This window comes from Trypanosoma rangeli (genome assembly GCF_003719475.1).
Source record: "Trypanosoma rangeli strain AM80 chromosome Unknown Tra_15.4_contig_00895, whole genome shotgun sequence".
Taxonomy (NCBI): Eukaryota; Euglenozoa; class Kinetoplastea; order Trypanosomatida; family Trypanosomatidae; genus Trypanosoma; species Trypanosoma rangeli.
Genome location: NW_021706651.1, coordinates 1 through 2787, shown reverse-complemented (window position 1 = coordinate 2787; position 2787 = coordinate 1). Strand labels below are relative to the sequence as shown.

The window sequence follows — 2787 nt, the reverse complement described above, 5'->3', positions numbered from 1 at the left end:
AGCAGGTGAAGCCCCGCTGTTTGCACGTCGCAGGCGCGATTTCCTTGTTTTTTTATTTTAAAAACGGCGAGGTGGTGGCACAGTAGTGGTAAGGATACGCGGCTGTAAGGCGAGGCTCCACGTGCAAACACACACACGTACATTCACCCCATTCGGCTTAGATGTGGCCAACTGCTGCTGCCGCAGGCGATACATATGTGTGTGCATCTGAAGCGTTGGAGTGTCGAGCACGACGTTGCTTTGAGGGATGGAGGGGCACACGCCTCTCATAATAGGTGCCGTGTCTTCTCCCGAAAACAAAAATATGTTATTTTAATCCTCTCCTTGTCTCTCTCTATATCTATTTCCTTTTCTGTACTGCTGCCTCCATACACAAACGCACACACACAATCAATTAAGCAACGCGAGGGAACGTAAAGCATTTTAAAAAAAAAAGGAAAACAACAGCATGGGAGAAGGCACACTAGAGGAAGCCCGTCAGCGGCACGATAACGACGTCGTTCAGCCCTGTAAGGCAAACAGTGCCAGGTCGTACGTGGGAAATTCCCTTGCCGAGCGGCAAGCATTGTACTCTGAATCTGTAAAGGATCCTGCTGTGTTCTGGAGCCGGATTGCGGCCGATAACTTTTACTGGGAAAAGTTGTGGCCCGCGGATAAGCCTGTACTGGAGTACAATTACCACAGGAGCAGAGGAAAAGTTTTTGTGAGGTGGTTTGATGGCGCGATAACCAACATGTGCTACAACGCCCTTGATCGCCACCTCCCGCAGCACAAGAGCCGCGTGTGTTACTACTGGGAGGGTAATGCGGAGGGGGAAAGCAGCACTGTGACGTACGGTGAAATGCATGAGGCTGTTCTGCAGCTGGCAGCTGTGCTGCGGCACCAGTACGGCATCCGTAAGGGCCACGTGGTCACTCTGTACCTCCCAATGGTTCCCTTTACGGCGCAGGTCATGCTGGCAGCAGCCCGGCTTGGCGCCGTTGTCTCGGTCGTATTTGCCGGCTTCTCCGCCACGTCGCTTGCCTCGCGTATCATGGACTCCGGCAGTAAGCTTGTCATCGCGGCAGATACGTTTAACCGTGGGGAGAAACCCATTCCGCTGAAGAAGGCCGTGGATGAGGCCATCGCCGAGTGTGAGAGCAGTGGGCTCCAGGTCCAATGTCTCGTGTACGAGCGGCATAGCCGGGAAGGGATTCCAATGAGGGCGGGCCGTGATCGCTGGTACGGTGACGCAGCCGCCGAAGTGACCCCCGCCCAGCTGGAGGACTGCCCCATAGAGTGGATGGGCGCAGAAGATCCACTTTTTATGTTGTACACCTCGGGCAGCGCTGGCAAGCCAAAGGCGCTCCTCCACACTCTCGGGGGTTACATGGTGTACGCAGGAATCACGTTCAAGTACAGCTTTGACTTTCACGAGGACGACGTGTACTTCTGCACCGCGGACATCGGCTGGATCACAGGTCATACGTATGTGGTGTATGGTCCCATGCTAAACGCCGCCACCTCCGTGCTCTTTGAGGGGATTCCAACGTATCCCACACCCTCCCGCTGGTGGGAGCTCGTTGACAAACACGGTGTCACTATTTTCTACACCGCACCGACGGCTATTCGAGCACTCATGCAGTATGACGAGGAATACGTCAAGAAGACGAGCCGCGCGACACTTCGTGTTCTTGGCAGCGTCGGGGAGCCGATTAACGCGGAAGCTTGGAAGTGGTATTATGGGGTGGTTGGCGAGAGCCACGTGGACATCAGCGACACTTGGTGGCAAACAGAGACGGGCGGCCACCTCATTACGTCGCTGCCGGGTTGCACGCCGCTGAAGCCGGGAAGCGTAACGCTGCCGTTCTTCGGCATCGAGCCGGCCTTGCTGGATCCGACGACGCTCGCGGAGATTGACGGTCCTGGGGAGGGGCTCCTTGTGATCAAGCGTCCGTGGCCGGGGCAGGCCCGTACCATCTTTGGGGACAGTGAACGCTACGAGCAGATCTACTTTTCTGTGGACGGGTACTACTTGACAGGGGACGGTGCACGTCGTGATGAGGACAATTACTACTGGATCACCGGCCGCGTGGACGACGTGTTGAACGTTAGTGGTCACCGCATTGGCACCAGCGAGGTGGAGGACGCCGTGAACACACACCCTGCTGTTGTGGAGAGCGCCGTGGTTGGCGTTCCGCACAATGTGAAGGGTGAAGGCATTTACGTCTACGTCACATTTCACCAGCACATCACTATTGATGAGGCGCTTCTCAATGAAGTTAAGGTGACGGTCCGCGAAGTGATTGGGCCATTGGCAACGCCCGATCACGTCCACTCGGCGCAGAGTGGACTCCCGAAGACGCGATCCGGCAAGATTATGCGTCGCATCCTGCGAAAAATTGCCTCCGGTGTCTTTGACGGCCTTGGCGACGTCACGACCCTCTCGGATCCAAGCATTGTGGCGGACCTCATTGAGGGGAGGAAGGGGGTGTCGATATGACGTGGGCAGCGGAGGTACACGCGTGGTGGCGCGAGCTTCTCCCCACGTGGGACACGCAGTGACATCTGTCATTTTTTTTGGTGTTTGCTTAGGGGTGTGTTGGCGCAGGTTTTACCCCGCATACTTTTATATTTAAAGATATTACTTGATTGCATTGCAGGTGTGTTCGTCCTGTTTTCGACTCTGTGCAGAACGTGTTGATTGGGACGGGGAGCAGTGGCTGTGGCGCATTACAAGCCGCACGCCAAATCGTGTTTATATGTTTTTTTTATTATTATTGTTGTTTTGTGTTGTTTTTTTTTGAT

General features: G+C 55.0%; 1 protein-coding gene across 1 annotated transcript, besides 1 other annotated feature; it reads left to right on the top strand.

The window, feature by feature from the left end:
• Positions 1 to 448: 448 nt before the first annotated feature.
• On the top strand, positions 449 to 2482 carry TraAM80_10324 (acetyl-coenzyme A synthetase, cytoplasmic; the record flags this gene model as incomplete). Its single annotated transcript, XM_029386952.1, has 1 exon — positions 449 to 2482. One exon carries the CDS (start codon positions 449 to 451, stop codon positions 2480 to 2482), a length of 2034 nt encoding a protein of 677 aa, XP_029233193.1.
• A 254-nt stretch (positions 2483 to 2736) lies between these two features.
• Positions 2737 to 2784: a sequence feature (A-rich).
• Positions 2785 to 2787: the final 3 nt, after the last annotated feature.